Source organism: Schistocerca gregaria, chromosome 3, assembly GCF_023897955.1.
Source record: "Schistocerca gregaria isolate iqSchGreg1 chromosome 3, iqSchGreg1.2, whole genome shotgun sequence".
NCBI lineage: Eukaryota > Metazoa > Arthropoda > Insecta > Orthoptera > Acrididae > Schistocerca > Schistocerca gregaria.
The window spans coordinates 587,651,424-587,674,006 of NC_064922.1; the positions used below are offsets into that span (position 1 = coordinate 587,651,424).

General features: G+C 41.0%; 1 protein-coding gene across 2 annotated transcripts in view; it reads right to left on the reverse strand.

Moving 5' to 3' along the window:
• LOC126354488 (zinc carboxypeptidase-like) overlaps nt 1–22,583 on the reverse strand; it is a 77,241-nt gene that overhangs the window by 23,858 nt on the left and 30,800 nt on the right. For both annotated transcript variants that reach the window (XM_050004207.1, XM_050004209.1), the window contains exons 5-7: nt 17,459–17,603; nt 15,434–15,594; nt 6,604–6,694 (exon numbers count right to left, since the gene is read on the reverse strand). In XM_050004207.1, the coding sequence (XP_049860164.1) occupies nt 6,604–6,694; nt 15,434–15,594; nt 17,459–17,603 (397 nt within the window). The remainder of the gene's footprint in view (nt 1–6,603; nt 6,695–15,433; nt 15,595–17,458; nt 17,604–22,583) is intronic.

The following is a 22,583-nucleotide window of genomic DNA, read 5'->3' on the forward strand; positions in this document are numbered from 1 at the left end:
ACTGGATGTGAATATTTGGAGTAAGAGCATTTAGCGATCGCAATAGCAACGGAAGTCGGGGGTACCCGATGCCCAGCTTTCGTAAGTGTTGTAATTTGGTCATGTAGTTCATATTTTAAAATTCTGAAGAAAATATTTGTTGTTTACAGTAAAACTTTCTACCAGATTCTTTGTTGTTGTTGTTGTTGTGGTCTTCAGTCCTGAGACTGGTTTGATGCAGCTCTCCATGCTACTCTATCCTGTGCAAGCTTCTTCATCTCCCAGTACCTACTGCAACCTACATCCTTCTGAATCTGCTTAGTGTACTCATCTCTCGGTCTCCCTCTACGATTTTTACCCTCCACACTGCCCTCCAATGCTAAATTTGTGATCCCTTGATGCCTCAAAACATGTCCTACCAACCGATCCCTTCTTCTAGTCAAGTTGTGCCACAAACTTCTCTTCTCCCCAATCCTATTCAATACCTCCTCATTAGTTACGTGATCTATCCACCTTATCTTCAGTATTCTTCTGTAGCACCACATTTCGAAAGCTTCTATTCTCTTCTTGTCCAAACTAGTTATCGTCCATGTTTCACTTCCATACATGGCTACACTCCAAACAAATATTTTCAGAAATGACTTCCTGACACTTAAATCTATATTCGATGTTAACAAATTTCTCTTCTTCAGAAACGCTTTCCTTGCCATTGCCAGTCTACATTTTATATCCTCTCTACTTCGACCATCATCAGTTATTTTGCTCCCCAAATAGCAAAACTCCTTTACTACTTTAAGTGTCTCATTTCCTAATCTAATTCCCTCAGCATCACCCGATTTAATTGGACTACATTCCATTATCCTCGTTTTGCTTTTGTTAATGTTCATCTTATATCCTCCTTTCAAGACACTGTCCATTCCGTTCAACTGCTCTTCCAAGTCCTTTGCCGTCTGTGACAGCATTAGAATGTCATCGGCGAACCTCAAAGTTTTTACTTCGTCTCCATGAATTTTAATACCTACTCCAAATTTTTCTTTTGTTTCCTTTACTGCTTGCTCAATATACAGATTGAATAACATCGGGGAGAGGCTACAACCCTGTCTCACTCCTTTCCCAACCACTGCTTCCCTTTCATGCCCCTCGACTCTTATGACTGCCATCTGGTTTCTGTACAAATTGTAAATAGCCTTTCGCTCCCTGTATTTTACCCCTGCCACCTTTAGAATTTGAAAAAGAGTATTCCAGTCAACATTGTCAAAAGCTTTCTCTAAGTCTACAAATGCTAGAAACGTAGGTTTGCCTTTTCTTAATCTTTCTTCTAAGATAAGTCGTAAGGTCAGTATTGCCTCACGTGTTCCAACATTTCGACGGAATCCAAACTGATCCTCCCCGAGGTCCGCATCTATCAGTTTTTCCATTCGTCTGTAAAGAATTCGCGTTAGTATTTTGCAGCTGTGACTTATTAAACTGATAGTTCGGTAATTTTCACATCTGTCAGCACCTGCTTTCTTTGAGATTGGAATTATTATATTCTTCTTGAAGTCTGAGGGTATTTGGCCTGTCTCATACATCTTGCTCACCAGCTGGTAGAGTTTTGTCATGACTGGCTCTCCCAAGGCCGTCAGTAGTTCTAATGGAATGTTGTCTACTCCGGGGGCCTTGTTCCGACTCAGGTCTTTCAGTGCTCTGTCAAACTCTTCACGCAATATCGTATCACCCATTTCGTCTTCATCTACATCCTCTTCCATTTCCATAATATTGTCCTCAAGTACATCACCCTTGTATAAACCTTCTATATACTCCTTCCACCTTTCTGCCTTCCCTTCTTTGCTTAGAACTGGGTTGCCATCTGAGCTCTTGATATTCATACACGTGGTTCTCTTCTCTCCAAAGGTCTCTTTAATTTTCCTGTAGGCAGTATCTATCTTACCCCTAGTGAGATAAGCCTCTACATCCTTACATTTATCCTCTAGCCATCCCTGTTTAGCCATTTTGCACTTCCTCTCGATCTCATTTTTGAGACGTTTGTATTCCTTTTTGCCTGCTTCATTTACTGCATTTTTATATTTTCTCCTTTCATCAATTAAATTCAATATTTCTTCTGTTACCCAAGGATTTCTAGCAGTCCTCGTCTTTTTACCTACTTTATCCTCTGCTGCCTTCACTACTTCATCCCTCAGAGCTACCCATTCTTCTTCTACTGTATTTCTTTCCCCTATTCCTGTCAATTGTTCCCTTATGCTCTCCCTGAAACTCTGTACAACCTCTGGTTCTTTCAGTTTATCCAGGTCCCATCTCCTTAATTTCCCACATTTTTGCAGTTTCTTCAGTTTTAATCTACAGGTCATAACCAATAGATTGTGGTCGGAGTCCACATCTGCCCCTGGAAATGTCTTACAATTTAAAACCTGGTTTCTAAATCTCTGTCTTACCATTATATAATCTATCTGATACCTTTTAGTATCTCCAGGGTTCTTCCACGTATACAACCTTCTTTCATGATTCTTAAACCAAGTGTTACCTATGACTAAGTTGTGCTCTGTACAAAATTCTACTAGGCGGCTTCCTCTTTCATTTCTTAGCCCCAATCCATATTCAGCTACTATGTTTCCTTCTCTCCCTTTTCCTACACTCGAATTCCAGTCACCCATTACTATTAAATTTTCGTCTCCCTTCACTATCTGAATAATTTCTTTTATTTCATCGTACATTTCTTCAATTTCTTCGTCATCTGCAGAGCTAGTTGGCATATAAACTTGTACTACTGTAGTAGGTGTGGGCTTCGTATCTATCTTGGCCACAATAATGCGTTCACTATGCTGTTTGTAGTAGCTTACCCGCATTCCTATTTTCCTATTCATTATTAAACCTACTCCTGCATTACCCCTATTTGATTTTGTGTTTATAACCCTGTAATCACCTGACCAGAAGTCTTGTTCCTCCTGCCACCGAACTTCACTAATTCCCACTATATCTAACTTTAACCTATCCATTTCCCTTTTTAAATTTTCTAACCTACCTGCCCGATTAAGGGATCTGACATTCCACGCTCCGATCCGTAGAACGCCAGTTTTCTTTCTCCTGATAACGACATCCTCCTGAGTAGTCCCCGCCCGGAGATCCGAATGGGGGACTATTTTACCTCCGGAATATTTTACCCAAGAGGATGCCATCATCATTTAATCATACAGTAAAGCTGCATGTCCTCGGGAAAAATTACGGCTGTAGTTTCCCCTTGCTTTCAGCCGTTCGCAGTACCAGCACAGCAAGGCCGTTTTGGTTAATGTTGCAAGGCCAGATCAGTCAATCATCCAGACTGTTGCCCCTGCAACTACTGAAAAGGCTGCTGCCCCTCTTCAGGAACCACACGTTTGTCTGGCCTCTCAACAGATACCCCTCCGTTGTGGTTGCACCTACGGTACGGCCATCTGTATCGCTGAGGCACGCAAGCCTCCCCACCAACGGCAAGGTCCATGGTTCATGGGGAGGCCAGATTCTTTAACTGTTTTAATTTTTGAAGTTCAACGTAATCCTGAAGTGAAGCAACAGATGCAATCTTCATAAAGAATGTCAATATTTTGAGGTTCTGGACCTTACTTCGACATTAGTATCTGTTTAAAAAGAGAATTGTTAATGAAAATCAACTACAATTGGAGAAATTTGCATCTCTTATCTTTTTAGTTGTCCACTAGCTCTCCCATTGGTAGTGTACATTATTCAGAACGTTTTGGTGTTACAAAGGCAGTACTAAAAGAAATTTTATTGCTCTAGACACTATTTACTTATTAGTAAACCATAAAAAATATCTTTTAAATAAACTGAAAAAAATTAACGAAACTTCTATTTCTTGCTTTTTTTTTTTTTTTTTTTTTTTTTTTTTTTTTTTGTAGTGGGCTTAAAGTACCCATTCCTACCACCAGCCCGTTCGTAGTATGCGTTATGGGAAAGGCAATGGTATTGCTAGAGCTAAAGTTAGCATCTTTTTGAATATTCTATTTTCTCGGAAGCAACCGGATAAACAGAAGTACCTTAATTACAATGTACAAGAAGGTGTATTCGGCCTTAGGTCGTATCTGATGCAATAAAATAGCGAAAATTAAAAGAAGGCGAGAATAAATTATAGTGATGGTAATTAAGCAAATTGTTAGAGAGATCAATGCAAGGAAGAAAACTGATTGAGTTAATATTAATCGAATAAAGTAGCTATGATATCTCCGTAGCAAAATGACAGTAGATAAAAGATACTTAAAACAAGTTATTTACTGCAAAATAAAATATTTCCACTACAAACACATCAATATCAGAATATTCGACATAAGCCATATTTCTGGATAGCAATTATCCACTTATCTTAGATCTGGATACCGGGCAAACTAGAGAAAGTGAGATTGAAGATCAAATGATATAAAATCGGCCTGAAGGTAAAGGACGTTAGAGTTGGAAATAGTATACGAGGTAAAGGACAGAAGCTCAGCCAGAAGGCAGAGGGCAGATGAAATTTATAGGACATATGTTTCTCATAAATATGTTTCAAGACAAGGCAATAAACTGGAAATCAAGAGCAAACCGGAAGAGTGTACTACTAGAATGTCAAGGCCCAAAGGAGTTGCATAAATTATGTGATAAAAGGTGAGCAAATGTTTTATTATATTGCGTTTTCGTATGAACTGTAGTTGCTTGAAATAAAGTACTTTATTCCATACCACCATCGGTCGAGTTTGACCTCATAGTAATTTTGAAGTATGCATGCATGTACATTATCGTCAGTACGCACATGGCGGCAGGAAGGCGCATACATACACTGCCGGTATAAAAATTGCAACACTCTCAAGGACAAGATCATTCTATTAACATTTGAGGCCACAAGTTGATCATCTGTTTAAGAGTATATGACAACAAATTCAGACCAAATGAAACACACATGTCACAGTAAAGTCTTAACAATACACAACATATGCTCTCGTGGCGGCAATGCATGCGTGTATTCTCGTATGCAAACGATCATAAAGGTGCCACATAGCATCCTGCGATACATTTTCCCAAGAATCTTGCGCGTTTTGTTGTAATTTGGCAAGAACGATTAAGTTCCAACTACATTATGTCCCATATGTGCTCCATTGTGGGAGATCTGGTGGTCTTTGCGGCCAGGGTAGTTGCAGTAAATTAAGCAGAAAATGTTCTTTCGTAGCTGCCATGAGTGGACGCGCATTGTCCTGCTGAAAAATTACGTCAACTTCCTTTCGAAGAAATAGCAGTATGATGAGGATACACAATACACAACATATGCTCTCCCGTCGGCAATTCATGAGTGTATTCTTGTATGTAAGCGATCATAAATGTGCCAAATAGCATTCTGCGATACATTGTTCCAAGCATCTTGCTCCTTTTGTTGCAATTTGCCTATTACAGACAGGTATTTCTTTAACTAGCAGAAATACCAAATGTGCCCGCGAGCTGTAATTGAAGCCTGGAACGAGCTGCCTGGTATAAGACATGTGTGTCGTGGACGAATGCGCTCTGGAACAGGCACCTCATCAGGTCCATCCCATACGCATGTACGTACCTCAGTCGCATACCGTCAGAACTTACTCCCATCAGTGAAGACAACAGAGAGGCATCACATTTCCAGTCAACTTTTTCACGACACCGGAGTAGCCCAGCTTGGCAGTGCCGTGATGTCAGTGGCAGCCTGACCAGAAGTACCTGTGGTCTTAATCTTGCTCCAAGCAGACGATTCCCAACGATAGCGGACGCATCAGGTGCCCAAATTTTGTCCCTGTACTACGTTCGGTCGGCCACCGCTGCTCGGGCAATGTGTAGATCTTAATGTACGTCTGTACTATGCAGACGACCAGAACCTGATCTGTAGGTGTGGGAACTTTCCACAGACCACTGTTGAAAACTGCGAGACATCACCGATACATTTTGTCCAACATGTGTAGTAACCCGTCGATTCATCCACCCAGCTTCCATCATGTCGACAATGCGATCCCGCTCAAATGATGAGACTGTCCAGAAGTACGTACTCGTCGGTGGGGCATGGTTGTACTCTAGAATCAATATTGCAAACACGCAGTGCAATTACTGTCCGCAGATTCAAAACAGAGGGCACACAGACAGGCTGTCTGAACGCCAACGACCGTGACAAATGACACACTAACGCTATAGTCCGTCACTGCCTACATATTACACTCTGGTGCCACTGAACGCAGACCTTGTGGGTGGTTAATTTTTCTACCGGCAGTGTACAACAGCATAAGCTGCCACTCAACAGGATGCCTCTAACTCGACATGGGAGTTCCGGTACTCGTTCCAATGCTATGTAACAAAGATTCACTTTCGATTATGTGGCGATTTGTCTTTTTGTGTTTGTGTATATATATCTTCTAATGGTGCAAATATATACACACGAAACACGTATACAGGAAAACATCTATGAGATCCACGTCAGCCAATCGTAATGCAGAATTAAGTATTCTTTTCCAAGCAACACGCAGCCTATACGGAACAGTAACAAATGACAGAACAGGAATGGTTAGTTCGGCAAAGGGTAGAGTTTCAAATGTGTAACTAAGAGCAGAACGAGCCTGACAGCGGCCACGCAGGGCGGTACACGTGTCTTACCTCCCCAGTGGAAGCCCCAGTTGCGGTTGACGTCGGTACCCACGCAGGTCGAGTTCGGGTTCGGCTGCCGGTTCTTGCGCCAAAGACGGTCCTGAAAACATATGAGTTCGTAACAAAATCAAAAATGTTCAAATGTGTGTGAAATGTTATGGGACTTAACTGCTAAGGTCATCAGTCCCTAAGCTTACACACTACTTAACCTAAATTATCCTAAGGACAAACATACACACTCATGCCCGAGGGAGGACTTGAACCTCCGCCGGGACCAGCCGCACAGACCATGACTGAAGCGCCTGAGACTGCTCGGCTAATCCCGCGCGGCTCGGAACCAAAGTTCTCAAAGATACGCTCAGATTAGTTTAAGTCATTGGTGTCTATTCAACGAACATCCTGTAGTCAGGGGAACATATCCATAGAGATCGGTAACTTTACGCATTCAGTTATTATTAATTTCCTGCCATAACAATAATAGTGCCGGTTCAATCTGCTCGACAGCTTCAGCTCTGTGGTCATCGGAAAATGTCTTCTGCGTTCTACCGCTGCTCAAAAAAAAAAAAAAATGTTTTTATAACAGTAAATAGATAATTTCACGTCATTCTGTATAACAAGTACAGCTAACTCAATTTTTACTACATGTTTAAGTGAATTACTTGTTATCACGACAGTGATTGGAATAACGGGCGAAATGTATTGCCATTTTATACTCTCTGCCGAAAGGAAAACGATTAAAGAAAAGGCGGGTAAAAGACAAATAGTTATTCCACGAAAAATTTTGGAATTTAATTTATTCTGAGCAGAAATATTTAGAACCGTGACAGTGTTACACAGTTCAGAGCAGAGTCACTACGTTTACTTGCGACACATCTTCCGAAAGACGAAAACCGAATCCGGAAAAAAACATTTTTCGCTGTCATATTTACATGTTAAGGTCTGAAGCGGACTTGCTAGCCCAGTTAAATATGGCGCCTGGAAAACAGCTCTTACAGTTTCTGATTTAGGTACCACAATCGCTATTTCTCTTCAATTAGAGCAGATGTAAACAGCTTTAGTATAATATTTCTACTTATAATATACTGTACTAAAAGCCACTTCGTCCACACCAGCCAAAAATTCTTAAAAATAAGATAGAACTTGACAGTCCAAGCACTTTTCAAAATCGGTTGCGTATACATGGGAGCGAAAATCGACTGCGGGATTGGAAAACCGGCAATTAGAAGAATCGGTTTTGAAGTGTTCACGTGATCACCCAAAAGCGGTACTGGCAAATCGTCTACGAAATCCTCTTTTGGGAGTCCCATGTAGACGGGGTGAGAGATAATATGATAAACAATCGTCTCTATCGGCCGCTAGTACACGATTTCAACCATGTGGATTCATTACCTGATTCTGGTTAGGTCTTGAACGTTTACTTTATTATTACCTGAGGACACCAATATTACTACATGAATCATGCCCCCTTTCGATAGGTTTGCCAGCCGCCAAGCAACGTCCTGCCTGGCGCACGGCGAAGGGGCGCTCGCACGGCCTGGCACTTTGACTCAGCGCCTCTCTGGCTCGGATCGCCCTCGGTTGCTGCCAGAGGTGTACACACTCCGCTTTCAAGCTGCATGCATGCCTGTTAGCCAGACAGGTAAGGTGCCGCACGTTATCAGCAGAACAGGCGGGCTGCTTTACCCCCATTCAAGCAAAGCTATGCCCCACCCAGGCAGGCTAAAGTGATCTAGCTTGCCTTCGCGCTGTTCTACTATACGTAGCGTTTATTCTGTGCACCTTCCTTATAATGTTATGAGTAGGTTTTGGCAGTTGACAAAAAATCTTTTTCACCTGTGTATCACAAGGCGAGACTCAATGAAAAATACATTCGTTTTAGACCTCTGTAGGCCAGAAAATGGAGGATTTTATTTACCTGTTTTCCTTTTCGGCGTATTTCGAGCTTATTTTTTTATTTCGATATGAACGATTTCAGTTCAGCGTCATCCTCTTTCGACTAGTACTGGCTATTCTCAGTTCGAATCATCATCAGGTCACCTTTAATACAGTGAGCAGACCCATCTCTGAAAGTCGAGATCCTTTTCACCTGACAGCCTGAATTTGTCTATTATAAAACGCTAACTGAAGTAGGTATTTGGAGGTATTGTTTCTGTAACTTTAATGTGTTTCAGCCAAATATGATCCCAGTTACACCAATTTTGATTACTTTTTCTAGAATGTGCATAGTGGGTCGGCTAAATTCATTCTAAATTCCCCTAAAGCATTTTCGCAAATACGAAGTTCGTTTGTCATATTATGTTGCTCTAAAAAGTACATATCTGAAAGAAGAAGCTTTTCTTTCATACTAAGATTTCTTTGCACTTCATCACATTCCACCAGACAATAGTTTGTAATATCCGCTCAGCCACACTTTTCTCTATTTCACTCAATATTTGTCCTAGATCTGAAAAGCCTATATATCGTTAAATGGCCTCAATTCCCACTTACTTGTCAGTCACTAAGTCTTTGCCACCTTTCAAAATAGTTACAGAGTGAGGAAACTAATATAAACAAGTAATATATTAGAGGATCCCGAACAAGCGTTTAGTAACGTTTTACACGATTTGTAGTGCGAGACACCTACCGATGTATTTCAAGGTGCCTCATAAACACACGAAAACCTTTCCCCTTCTGGACTTGAGCTCTGTTTCGTTACTGATATATATTCCCGAATTCTTAATTTCTCCTCAATCTCCTTTACGTTGGGTTTGGTAATTATACTGCTCCCATCGTTATGAAAAAAAAAGGGTAGCAGTGAAACTATCCACTCTAGTTAGTCATATTGGATTGATAGCACAATCTGTTGTCAGCTGCAGCAGGCTCCACGGATCCCACAAAGCTTGCTAGACTTGTGGAAACCAAAGGAGGCCTGCTTTGACCGTTGTGGTTCAATACGCGTGCTCTCTTGTGTCTTCGTTGCGGCAGGTTGAGCTGTTTCAACAGTTGCAGCGGAGTAGGAAGGAAAAGTTGTACGGCTCTGGTTGTTGCTTACCGCCAATCAGTGGAAGGCCACCGAGCAACTATGAGCGGTGATTACGTGGATCTTGAAGACTACAACCACCTGCTCCAATCGTGCCATATTTTCAGTGGAGGTCTGCATTGCCAAACGTAGTGTGTTGATAAATACGGCGCTCGAATTGCAAGACGACCGTGGTTCACCCCGGCCTCTGACTCCTACGCTGGGTGGAGCTGCAGAAGCGTATGGACTTTTTGGTGAACATCTTATTCTGTGATGCAGGGTGTTTGCCTCTGTGTTTCAGACAACTCACTTTTAAGGGAGTGCCGGCCGCGGTGGCCGTGCGGTTCAGACTGATACGCCTATCAGTCTGGAACCGCGCGACCGCTACGGTCGCAGGTTGGAATCCTGCCTCGGGCATGGATGTGTGCGATGTCCTTAGGTTAGTTATGTTTAAGTAGTTCTAAGTTCTAGGGGACTGATGACCTCAGATGTTAAGTCCCATAGTGCTCAGAGCCATTTGAACTATTTTTTGTAATGTGGAGTAGTGCTTGATCTGGGATGGATGAAAATAGTCTTTAATGGTAGCCAGTTGACAACATTGGTTTTAATTTGTTGATGAATTCCTGACTGTTACTCATTTGTTTAACTGTGTGTTCTTAACTGGAAACTTGATTTCATAGTTAATCGTAAAGAGAATCCCATTGTTCACTAATAGTTATCATTTGGCAGCCATCCCTTGAAATTTTTTTCTTGTACATAATTTATGATTCTCAACTTCCCTCATAGCGTAAACGACTTCCTCAAATTACTGCAGTCATTGGGGTGTCCTTTCGCGAGAAGTACTTGCACACATTTTTATTACTGCGCACTGTTCTCAGGGTGTTTCGTAATTACGGCCTACTGTCCGACCTGCGTCGAAAGTCAAACCATATTTTCCGTTAGTATTATTACTAATTTGCTTAATGACGATTTTTCTCTATTTTATAAATATATTACGTAACTTTTTAACCCCGAAACAAAGAACAGGTTTTGTAGAAACTTGTTGAATTTCACGCTACTGACAAGATAATTGCGTGTATTGAACATGGTCCTGGAATAACTGCGCATTAGTAATAGCATACATTCTTTGCTATCACCAAAACACGAGATTAGAGCGACATAAAGATGCTTTTTTGAGCCATCAGTCTTCTGACTGGTTTGATGGGGTCCACCAGGTATTCCTCTCCTGTGCCAACCATTCCATCTCAGAATAGAACTAGCAACGTACGTCCTCAATTATTTGCTGGAGGCAATCAAATGTCTGTCTTCCCCTACAGTTTTTACTCTCTACAGCTTCCTTTACAACCATGGAATTTATTCCGTAACGTCTTAACATATGCACTATCATCTTGTCCCTTCTTCTTGTCAGCGTTTTTATCATATTCCTTTCCTCACCGATTACGCGGAGAATCTCATTCCTTACCTTATCAGTTCATCTAATTTAGAACATTCTTCTGTATCACCACATCTCAAATATTTCAATTCTCTTTTGTTCCGGTTTCCGCAAAGCCCATGTTTCACTACCATACACTACTGCGCTCCAAGCGCACATTGTCAGAAATGCCAGTGCTAATCTGTTTTTTATGTCCGCCCGTCCTGAGTTGCTTTGCTGCCTAGGTAGCAGAATTCCTTAATTTCATATACTTCGTGATCGTCAGCCCTGATGTTAAATTTCTCGTGTTCTCATTTCTGCTACTCATCATTGCTTTCGACTTTCATCGATTTGCTCTCAGACTATATTCTGTATGCTTAACCTGTCCATTCCATTCAACAGTTCTTATTCACCTTTACTCAGGAAAGCAATATCATCTTATCAGTGATGTCCTTTCACCTTTAATATTTAACTCCACTTTTGAACGTTTCTTTTAAGTGCTTCTTAGCTATATTGTTTAAACAGAAGAGGCAAAAGCCTACACCCGTGCCTTACACCCTTTTTCATCCGAACACTTCGGTTTTGGTCTTCCTCTCTCATTCTTTACTCGTGGTTCTTGTACACATAGTATTTTACCCGTCTTCCCCTATAGCTTATCCCTACGTTTCTCAGAATTTCTAACGTGTTGCCCCATTTGAAAATGTTGAACGATTTCTCGAGCTCGACTGAACCTCTGAACGTCTCTTGATTCTTCTTTAGTCTCGCTTCTATTATCAAGTGCAACGCCAGGACTGCTTCTCTGGTTCCTTTACCTCTCCTAAAGCCAAAATGATCATTTACATTCTTCTGTGTATTATTCCTTTCACCAATTTGGATTAAATAGCCGTTGAACTGATTGTGCGACAATTCTCGCAATTTCGGGCTCTGGCAGTCTTCGTAATTGTGTGCACGATGTTTTTCCGGAAGTCTGGTTGTAAGTATATTGCCAGTCTCATACAATTTGCACACCAACGTGGATAATAGTTTTGTTGTCATTTCCTTCAGTGATTTAAGTAATTATGATGAAATGTTATCCATCCCTTCCGCTTTATTTGATGTTAACATCTCCAAAGCTCCTTTAGACTATGATTTTCACACTGGTTCCTCAACCGCTTCTAACTCGACTCATATTTATTCTTCTATCATGTCATCAGACTAGTCCTTCCCCTCATACAGACCTTCAGTGTGCTCCTTCCATCCATCTGCTCTCTCTCCTCCGAATTTTTAACAGTGGACTTCCCGTTACCCTCGTAATGTTACCATTTTTTTTAACCCATGAGTCAGTCTGTCCGATTAATATTTCGTTTTCACCTTTTTCATGCAGTGATTTCGCATTAATTTCCCGGTACTTTGTGTTTATTTCATTCCTAAATTTCATGTATTTCTGTCTGCCTGAATTTCTCTGAACCTTTCTCCATTTATCAATCAACTGAACTATGTATTCTGCTACCCATTATTTCTTGTCAGTTACCTTCTTTGTACCTACCTGTTCCTTTTCAACTTCTGTGACTGGTTTTTATAGAGATGTCTATTGCTCTTTAGCTCAATTACCTACTGAACCGTTATTTATTGCTGTACCTATAGCATTAGAGAACTTCAAGCGTATTTTCCCATCCCTAATTACTTCCGTATCCCAATCCTTTGTGCATTCATTCTTCCTAAGTAGTCTCTTAAGCTTCACCCTAGTCTTCATTATTACCAAACTGCAATGTGAGTCTATATCTGCCCCTCGGTATGTTTGACAATCTAATATCTGATTTCGGAATCTTTGCCTGACCATGATATAATCTAACCGAAATCTTAGCGTATCTCACGGCCTTATCAAGCATATTTCCTCCTCTTGTGATTCTTGAACATAGGATTCACTATTACCGTCTCAAATTTCTTACAGAAGTCAATGAAACTTCCCCTCTCTCATTCCTAGTACCTGGCGCACATTCTATCGTAAACCTTTATCCTACTCTTTGCTCTACAACCGCATTAAAATCCCCTCATGTCTATTGTATTATCGTCTACCTTTAACCTTTACGTTCTGAATTATGCTTTCAATATTTTGAAATACTTTCCCTTTCTCTTCACCTTCTGCTTGCGGTATGTATAACTGAACATTCGTTGTCAGTGTTGGTTTGCTGTCGACTTCAATGGGAACAGATCAATCACTGAATTGTTCACAGTAGCCCACTCTCTGCCCTATGTTTCTATTCATTGCGAATGTTACTCCCGTTATACTATTTTATGCTGTTTTTGGTATTATCCTATACTCATCTGACCAGAAATCCTTGCCTTCTTTTCATGTAATTTCACTGGGTCCCACTATTTCTAGATTGAGACTTCGCATTTCGTACTACACGTTTTCTAGCTTCACTGCCACGATGAAACTTCTGATGTTCCGCACCATGACTCGTAGAATGTTATCCTTTCATTCGGTATTCAGTCTTTCTCTAATGATCACTTCCGTCTTGGCAGTATCCTTCCGGATATTCTTTCGGTAATGAAAGATCTTCATGACACATTTTCGATTGCAGACAACAGGTCCCAGGGATACATATTATGAGTCTTCAATGCGGTGCTTTCCATTGCCTTCTGCATCCTCATGAGGTTGATCGTGGCAGGTTATTCTGCCTTTTAAAGGAGGTTTCCCACCCAATGGGCATCACCCTCTGTCCGCTCCTTCGCCCTCTTTGACGATGCCTTTGGCAGAAGGAGGGTAACGTCTTATGCCGGAAGTCTTTTACAAATGTAAAAACATGTATCTTTCCCAACTAGCAGAAAAACGCTCTTATCGTAGCACAAAAAATTCGAATAAGCTACTGTTAAAAAAAACTGAAAAATGGGGTGCTTCATTCTACTTTCCTTAGCGCCTTCAAAAATTCGGTTTTGTTGCAAAAAAATAATATTGTTTTTGGGCTGTATCTCCATAATTATATTTTTTTCGCTAATGGAAATATGGCACCTCTAGATAATACAGAACATACCATTAAAATCTGAGCAGTAGCTGCTGACGGCGAAAAAATGGTGAAAAACGTTTTTTCCGGGTGTTCTCAGGAACCGCCCATGGACTAAATGGTGCCTCGATAAGTCCCTTTAGGCCCTCCGCAGACAACATCTAATGTAAAACGAACCATTCGATTTGCTCCATTTGCCTAAGCTGGAGGAACTTTGTAATATTCAAAACTGACCTTGTTCTATAGCAACTAACCCTGTTCTATAGCATAGTTACAGTAAGACGATCCTTCTGTTGGGTATAGAAATTGTCCCTAGCCCGAGGGCTATCCGAAATATTTTACCCTCCCTTTCTATTCCAATAGAACGCGAAATATGAGCCTCGGAAAATTCCCGTTTTTATGCGTGGTGTTTTGGAACATATTGGTATGGCGTTCTGTCGCATGCGACTCAACAAAGGAACAACGTCTGAGCGATGCTAGAAGTATATTTTCATTGGAACAATTACTATCGAGTTGCACTGTACAGCAGTAAATGCAAAAAAAGTTGTACCGGAATTCGGCATTTGTTTATTACTGACTTTGACAGAAGCAATGCTACAAACATTTCCCTCATATATTAAGCATAAGTAGCACTTGGATGGGCGACCGTCCGGTGTGCCGAGCGTTGTTGGCAAGCGCGGTGCACTCAGCCCTTGCGAGGCCAATTGAGGCGCTATTTGACTGGGAAGTAGCGGCTCCGGTCACGAAAACTGACAACGGCTGGAAGAGTGGTGTGCTGACCACATGCTCCTACATATCCGCATCGACTGACGTCTATAGGCTGAGGGTAACGCAGCGGTCGGTTAGTACCATTGGACCTGCCGAGGCTTATTCGGGCGGAGTTTAGTTTTAGTGTGTACGTAAGGTTAAATTGGGTCCTTCATAAGTCTGTATCACTTCCCACCAGCTGATGATACAGGTTTCTGTTGTCCGGGAAGTGATCACATTTGTTTGCCTGTAAAGCCCCTAGGCACCATGCGCATTCAGCAAGACAATGCACCATCTCACTGCCCCCAAATGTGTGTCGAAACCTTTAAAGGAACAATTCATTGAGATGAGGGTGCTTGTGTGGTTTCTGAAGTCACATCAATCCTATTAAACGCATTTATGACACCACTGAGCAAAATGTGTTCGCCTTTGACCCACTTTTTACAAATTTCAGTGGCTTGAGGAAACTGGCTGACCTACCAATGCTTTTGTGTGTACCTACACCTCGCCGCCGCCAACCGGGCGAATGCAAGCTACTACGTAGGTGCCTCTAATTCACTCATCAACGAGAGTGGTGAGATTTACTTTACATTTAAATATCTAAAATAGATTATGGACAACATATTACATTTAACAGTGTGTAATTTGAATATTGTGTATTTAGTACGTGAAACGTCATAAAATTCACGAGTTACTTACTGTAGTCCAAGTGTAGTGATACCCGTCGGGGTTTGTGGTGGGGAAGATATAGAAGTCGAGCTGCTCGATGACGTCCCTGACTGTCGAGTTGTCGGTGGTGAGGATCTCATTGATGAACCACGACATACAAGCTACGGTGGCCCACTCCAAAGCATGCATGCCTGCCAAAAGCAATTAAAGTTCTTATGAAGCGATGTAGGTAAATTTAGATGCAGGGAGCTGCTGTAGAGGCGCTCACTGTTTGCAGTTGCTTGACGTGAAAGTCCACATACACGGTGGAATGCAGCTGCATGCACTAGTACAGTACTGATAAGGTAAATCGACTCACCTGCAAGAGCGAGATAATAATTTAGCACAGTAATGGTAAAATTACGTGTAGCGCTTTCGGGATTGTTGTACCTCAAATGTAGGAAAAATCTTGTGTATCATCACAGAGTAGTATTCATTACATTCAATATTTTCTCATTTTAATATAAGTTGGCTTTCTATCACCGTAAACAAAAATTCCTGCAACATGCAAATGCAAGCCTGGAACGAAGAATTCATTCTACTATGTTTTGGATTTAGTGTCTCACTTACATACCACCTGGCTCGCATTACAAAGAGCTGACTACATCTTTAAATGAAATTCTTATAAAAATCAGGAAGGCTTCTTAAAGGTCTAAACAGAATCAAAAGCCTATTTCGCACTAAGCGTTTCTGTCTACAGGAATTATGCTTCGTCTTCAGATTTAAAAGGTCAACATTCTACGAATATGCATTTACTAAATTCACTGAACAATAACAAAAAACTTTTCTAAATAATCACATGCTGCTGAAGTAAAAAAGTAAAACGTAATGGGGCCACTGGACTCGCATTCGGGAGGACAACAGTTCAATCCCGCATCCGGCCATTCTGATTTAGGTTTTCCGTGATTTCCCTAAATCGCTCCAGGCAAATGCCGGGATGGTTCCTTTGAAATGGCACAGCCTACTTCCTTCCCAGTCCTTCCCTAATCCGATGAGACCGATGACCTCGCTGTTTAGTTTCTTCTCCCAAACAATCCAATCCAACACTGCCCATGAAAGTGGAACGGCATCACTGAGTAATGTAAGTTATGGAGAACTGAGGTTTAACTGAATATTTCTTGTGTTCTCTATTTTATTACTTTGTATGCTGAAACTAATGTCATACATAATTTACATAGTGTATTGTATAAGTATTGAACGTAATCACATGTTTCCTGTGTGCTATTTTTATGAAAACGAATATAATACCACACGTCACTGACAATTAAATCTGTTAGCAGTAACCTTTTTATTCGGTTTTCCACGCTAAGTGGTTTAAGGAAATCGATTTAAGTCAGTCAACTTGTATTAATGATCCAGTGAAATCAACGTCTAAGGTGGGAAGAAACTACTCTTTATTCTCGTAGCTATAGTTATTTATGCACTCAGCTGTATTTATCTCCTTTCAGTTGAGGAACCACAAGGTCTCTTCTTCAGGTACAACGAGGAGATATTCGAAGTACATTCACATCATGGATAGTGTGATAAAAAGCGTGATGGAACTACTAATTCATGTCTTCACAGGTAGGTATATAATTCAAATCACAGACCAAAACTAATTGTAATATTTTCTTTTTCCATTTTCAACCGTTTCTGATTACCATCAGCAGAAAAAGCGTTTATGTACACTCTGGTTCTGTCACTGAAAACACCCAGCACGAAACCACAATGTTATGGTTGTGCACAAGCAAAGGCATTTCGTTATTACATACTACACCTTCAGTCTGTTCAATGTATTTCCGCTGATACAACAATCAAATTGATTATCGATTTACTCGCCCAGGCATATCCGTCTTCGGCAACATCTCTGGATCCAAAAACCACTACGACGCCCAAGACCATCACGAAGTGGAGACTTCACATCACCACTTGTAAAAGAACGCTTGACATTCCAAACTAATCGTTAAAAATGTTGTAGTGTGTAAGTGTGACTGCGCATTAAGTTACCGATTATAAGGTTCAGGGTGCTTTACTCACCTCCCTCAATGACTGCTGCGGGGTTACCGTCCCCAAAAGAGATCTTCACTCCTTTAATTTCGCGACCTTCGTACGTGCTTCCACCCACGACTGTCGTCACTGTACCTGGGTATGCTTCCGCCAGAGTGTCCAGCCAGGCGTAGATCTGCGAACAAGTACAGAATTATCACGTATTATTGCACGTAACTAGAAACTAAAGGTGCGTGAGCTACGTTGATGATTTGTGGGAATCTGATCATAGCCGCGCCGGATATCCGTGCGATCTAGGGCGGCTGGTCACGGTTCGCGCGCCTCCCCCCCCCCCCCCCCCCATCGGAGTTTCGAGCCCTCCCTTGGGCATGGGTGGGTGGGTGTTGTCCTTAGCGTAAGGTAGATTAAGTAGTGTGTAAGCCTAGGGACCGATGACCTAAGGAGTTTGGTCCCATAGACCTTTCCTACAAATTTCCAAAATTTTCATCTGATCATGAATATTCTACAGCCTCGATCTTGCTCTACCATTTTTACGCCACGCAGTTCCCTCTATGAGCAGTCTGATTTTTCCTTGATGCCACAAGATGTTGTTCCATCAATCGTTCCCTTCTTTAAGATAAGTTGTACCATAAATTTTCACGTTTAACATCCAAAAAACATTACACTCCAGACTAGTGGCAAACCAAATGAGGCCCTTGGTTGTTTTAGAAACTGACGGATTTGTAGCGTGTCTAATGAAAAAAATGAATAATGTAGCTATCACGGCTCACAAATTAAATAAGTATTTATATTGTTGGCGCTCTAACTTCTAAGAGTACCAATAAACATTCCCAGAGACATAGGTGAGAATTTTAGAATAGGGATCGTCATTTAACACAGCAACCATAAGGTACACTGTAAAGAATTAATAAATAATAGAATAAGGAAATTACATTTATATTTGATAGTCCGGAAAGAAAGTTTATATGATTATAGTATGAATTATTTTCGCAAACATAGTACGAGATAGTAGTTATTATTTGTATTACTATATTAAATGTTTCGGTGCCTTTATTTTGCTGAAATTCTCAATAAAGTCATTGAAATCTTCCATTTGAAACTTTTTTTCTGTTGGAAAAATGGACATACTGGGTAGTTGTTCTTGATTCTTCGTAATGTGAAGATAATTATTAGTTTCAGTTTAGAAGTCTTGGGTTATAGGTGGTGTATGTGGAAATGATTCACTGAGTTTCCGTTTAATTATAAACTAAAGTCCATCTTGCAGCAACGGTCACGCTAGTCTTTTCCGCACGTTGATACCTACGATAACTTTTATTTCTTGCAGAACCTACTCCTTATGAAACTCATCATAAATTCGGCCAGGTTATCCAATGCTACAGCCGCAATGTCGTCGGAAGCGTTGAACATAAGTTTTGCTTCAACAATTTGGAAATTTTTTTGTGATTTCCTTCATGGCTCTGTATCGTTGTGACATCTCTCGTATAAATTGGTCTGTGTATTCAAACACTTATCGACGAACTTCTTCTTGAATCGATAATCCAGCATCATGAACTAGTTCATCTGGCATTGTTTTATTTACCTCCTTCCTCCTCGTCGATCTACGTTAATGTCGATACAATTTCGTTTTCTCAGTGTGAAAGCACTAAAGTATGCACCTGTGGTCTATGGGTAGCATCTTTGATTGCTGATCAAAACGTCCTCGATACCGGGCTCGAAATGCGCCACATCTTTAACTTTGATTAATGATCAGCATTGGCAGCGAAGACTTCCGACATAAAAAAGTCATCTTCATTCTGCCAAAGGCTTTGTCACAGAGGGCAGAGGATCAGACAGAGGCTCAGGGCACTCTCTTGTTCTTGGGGTGGGAAACTACCTCTATAGGATGAAGAATCAGCAGTGGTCAACGCCATGAGGATGTAGAAGGCAATGTAAACCACTGCATTAAAGACACACGACATGCACTTAAAGGACATGTGGCGTACAATTGAAAAAGTGTCATGATTTCTCCATTGGCAAAATATTCCGATGTAGTCTCCCCATTCGGATCTCCGGGAGGGGACTGCCAAGGGGGAAGTGATCATGAGAAGAAGTTTGAATAACCGACGCCAGGATAACGTCCTACGAGTCGGAATGTGGAATTGCAAAAGCTTGAACGTTGTAGGGAAGCTAGAAAATCTGAAAAGGGAAATACAAAGGCTCAGTCTAAATATACTAAGGGGCAGTGAGGTGAATAGGAAAAAACAAAGATTTTTGGTCATATGAGTATAGGGTACTGCCAAAAGCAGCAAAAAATGGTACAACGACAGTAGGATTCATTATGAACAGGAAGGTAGGGCAGACAATGTATTGTTGTGAACAGTTCAGTGACAGGGTTGTTCTTATCAGAATAGACACGAAACCAATATCGACACCGATAGTTCAGATAGACATGACGAAGTCGCAAGCTAAAGATGAAGATATAGAGAAAGTATATCAGGACACTGAAAGAGTAATACGGTACGTAAAGGGAGATGAAAATCTAATAGTCATGGGGGACTGGAATGCAGTTGTACCGGAAGGAGTAGAAGAAAAGAGGAGAATATGGGCTTAGGTGAAGATGTGAGAGAGGAGAAAGACTAATTGAGTTCAGTAATGAATTTCAGTTAGTAATACCGAATATTTTGTTCAAGAATCACGAGAGGAGGAGATATAATCGGAAAAGGCCGAGTGATACACCAAGATTTCAGTTAAATTACATCATGGTCAGACAGACATTCCGAAATCAGATACTAGATTGTAAGGTGTACCCAGGAGCAGATATAGACTCAGATTACGATGTAGTAATGGTGAAGAGTTGGCTGAAGTTTAAGAGATTAATCAGGAAGAATCAATATCGAAAGAAGTAGGACTGAAGCGAGATGCTTGAAGCTAAGGCCGTTGATACAGCAGTAAGGAATAGCTCAGTAGGTAGTAAAGTTGAAGAGGAATGGATATCTCTAAAAATGGCAATCGCAGAAGATGGAAAGGAAACCATAGCTACAAAGAAGATAACTGTGAAGACACCAAGGGTAACAGTAGAAATACTTAAGTTTACTGATGAAAGAAAGAAGTGCAAAAACATTCAGGGAATCTGAGGAGTACAGAAATACAAGTCGCTGAAGAATGAAATAAATAGGAAGTGCAGGGAATCTAAGATGAAATGGCTGCAGGAAAAAGTGAAGTAATCGAAAAAGAAATGATTGTAGGAAGGAGTGACTCAGCATATAGGAAAGTCAAAACAAACTTCGGTGAAACTAAAAACAAGGGTGGTAACATTAAGAGTGCTACGTTAAGAGTGCACTGTCAAATGCAGAGGAGAGAGCGGATAGGTGGATAGAGTTCACTGAAGGCCTTTAAGAGGGGGGAAGATCTGTCTGATGTAATAGAAGAAGACACAGGAACCAATTTAGACGAGATAGCGGATCCAGTATTAGAATCAGAATTTACCAGAGCATTGGAGGACTTACGAACAATAAAGACAGAAGGGACAGATAACGTTCCATCAGAATTTCTAAAGTCATTGCGGAAGGCGGCAACAAAACGACAATTAACGTTTGTGTGTAGAATGTATCAGTCTGGAGACATACCGTCTGACTTTCGGAAAAAAATCATCCACACAATTCCGAGGACTGCAAGAGCTGACAAGTACGAGAATTATGGCACAATCAGCTTAACAGCTCATGCATCGAGGTTACTGACAAGTGTAATATACAGAAGAATGGAAAAGAAAGCTGAGGATGTGTTAGATGACGATCAGTTTGGCTTTAGGAAACATAAAGGCACCAGAGAGGAAATTGTGACGTTGCGGATCATAATGGAACCAAGATTAAAGAAAAATCAAGACAACTTCATAGTATTTGTCGACCTGGAAAAACGTTCGACAACGGAAAATGGTGTTACATTCAAACTTCTGAGAAGAATGGGGGAAGACGGGTAATATGCAGTATGTCCAAGAGCGAATAGCGAATAATAATTAGAGTGGGCGACCAAAAACGTAGTTCTCGAATTAAAAAGGGTGTAAGACGAGGATGTAGTCTTCGCTCCTGCTGTTCAATCTGTACGTCGAAGAAGCTATGAAGGAAGTAAAAGGAACGTTCAGGAGTGGAATTAAAATTCAAGGTGAATGGATATCAATGATACGATTCGCTGATGACATTGCTATCCTGAGTGCAAGTGAAGAAGAATTACATGATCTGCTGAGTGGAATGAACAGTCTAATGAGTACAGAATATGGACTGAGAGTAAATCGAAGAAAGGTGAAAGTAGTGAGAAGTAGTAGAAATGAGAACAGCAAGAAACTGAACATCAGAATTAAGGGTCACGAAGTAGGTGAAGTTGAGGAATTCTGCTACCTAGGCAGCAAATTAGCCAATGACAGACGGCAAGGAGGACATGAAAAGCAGACTAACACCGGCGAAAAGGGCATTCTTGGCCAAGACAAGTTTACTAGTGTCAAGCATAGGCCTTCATTTGAGGAACAAATGTTTGAGAATGAACGTTTAGAGCACAGCATTGTATGGTAGTGAAACGTGGACTGCGGGAAAACTGGAACAGGAGAGAATCGAGGCATTTGCGATATGGTGCTACAGACAAATGTTGAAAATTAGGTGGACTGATAAGGGAAGGAATGAGGAGGTTCTGCGCAGAAATGGAAGGGGGGAAGCAATATGTGGAAAACACTGAAAATGAGAAGGGACAGGATGATAGTACATATGTTAAGAAATCAGGGAATGACTTCCATGGTACTAGAGGGAACTGTAGAGGGCAGAAACTATGGAAGAAGACAGAGAGTGAAATACTTTCAGCAAATAGTTGTGGATGTAGATTGCAATTGCTACTCTGAGATAAAGAAGTTGACACAGGAGAGGAATTGATAGCGGGCAGTATCAAACCAGCCAGAAGACTGATTACACAAAAAAAAGTGTCGAAAGTAACAGCACTGCCTAGAATTGTAGTTCGTTTCGTGATCAAACCTCATTCAGGGTTTGTAATTTTGGGAGTCCTTTACCAAAAGTCATTTTGGGAGACTGTAGACTTCGTTGGACTAAATTTATTTCATCCAGTGTCGTGTGCCAAAAGTCGATGTAGGTTAAAAAGCTAAAATGTATCTAGCTGGAAAGAGCAAGCTTGCTGCAAA